At 41.6% G+C, this 1,101-nt stretch overlaps 1 protein-coding gene across 1 annotated transcript; it reads left to right on the top strand.

Moving 5' to 3' along the window:
* Window positions 1-119: 119 nt before the first annotated feature.
* LOC106456088 (serine protease 48-like) lies at window positions 120-1,009 on the top strand (the record flags this gene model as incomplete). Its single annotated transcript, XM_013908262.1, has 3 exons — window positions 120-194; window positions 503-523; window positions 856-1,009. Coding segments are annotated over exons 1-3 (233 nt in total), but the record flags the coding sequence as incomplete, so codon positions are not given.
* Window positions 1,010-1,101: the final 92 nt, after the last annotated feature.

Below are 1,101 nucleotides of genomic sequence, written 5' to 3'. Positions count from 1 at the left end.
GGTCAAAAAGCACAAAGACCAACGAGTCTGACTGGATTCTTTGGTGGGGCCCTGATGACTGCTAGGAACAGGCGGAGCTGGACATAAATTTGACATATTTAAAGTCTAAGATGACCTGAAAGAGGTGCAGTTAACCATGGCTCTCCAACAGTTTGTGTGCTGCTTCACTGCGGTGATCGTTTTCTTCTGCAAAGGTGAGAAAATTATTTGATTGGTTGTTCTCTTTCTATAAAGCAAAGACATGTCACTTAAAGATGAACTGGTATGTTAATGTTTAAAGGTTTTATGTCAAAATTATCAACATCATCAATGAAAAGTTGAAGTTTGTCTCAGCAAAGATGCAGATTTTCTTAAAAGCTGTTCTAAATATAGAAACTAGACCTAAAGATCTACAATCCCCTCCCCCTAAAAAGTGTTGTGTTTAGTGTGATCAGTTCTTCAAGTTCGAAGAAAGCAGTCAGTGCTTACCTTCACAGGTTTGTCTGTGTGTTCTCATTTCCAGGTTGTCACTCACAGAAGCCCAGTAAGCATCCAAAGACATTTGAACCTTGTCTTCCTTCTGCCAGCTGTACAGTAATGAGCACATATAAAACTGTGATGTCCACATTTGAGTGTGCTGACTTTGGCTTTTCTATAAACTGTGATGTGATTTTGTTCAGTAAAATCTTCCAGTTTTCTGACACAGAGGAGGAACATTTGTGGATCACATGTAAACCACAGTCTAATGTTAAAATAACATCCACATGAATGTCACTGCTCAGGATCTCCCAGCAGAGTGTTGATCAGTGTTATCTCTCTGAGTGGTTTTAATGTGTTGGCTGATCTGTTTAGCTGTGCTCTCTCTTCTCTTGTCAGCATGTGGCAGAAGTGCTGTGAACAGCAGCAGCATCACAGGAGCTCGTGACGCTGCACCAGGAAGTTGGCCCTGGTTCGCTGCTGTAAACACTCATTCTGCAGGGTCTCTGATCACCGACCAGTGGGTGCTGACAGATGCATACTCCGTACCAACGTGAGTCACTGCTGCAAGTTTACACTTTGTTGAGGAGTAATATGATGATGAAGGTGAAGTGCAATATTTATGTGCACTAGAGATGTTTTTTT

This window comes from Pundamilia nyererei, unplaced genomic scaffold (assembly GCF_000239375.1).
Source record: "Pundamilia nyererei isolate P.nyererei 1_Seehausen unplaced genomic scaffold, PunNye1.0 scaffold06755, whole genome shotgun sequence".
NCBI lineage: Eukaryota > Metazoa > Chordata > Actinopteri > Cichliformes > Cichlidae > Pundamilia > Pundamilia nyererei.
This window is presented reverse-complemented; position numbering and strand designations above follow the sequence as displayed.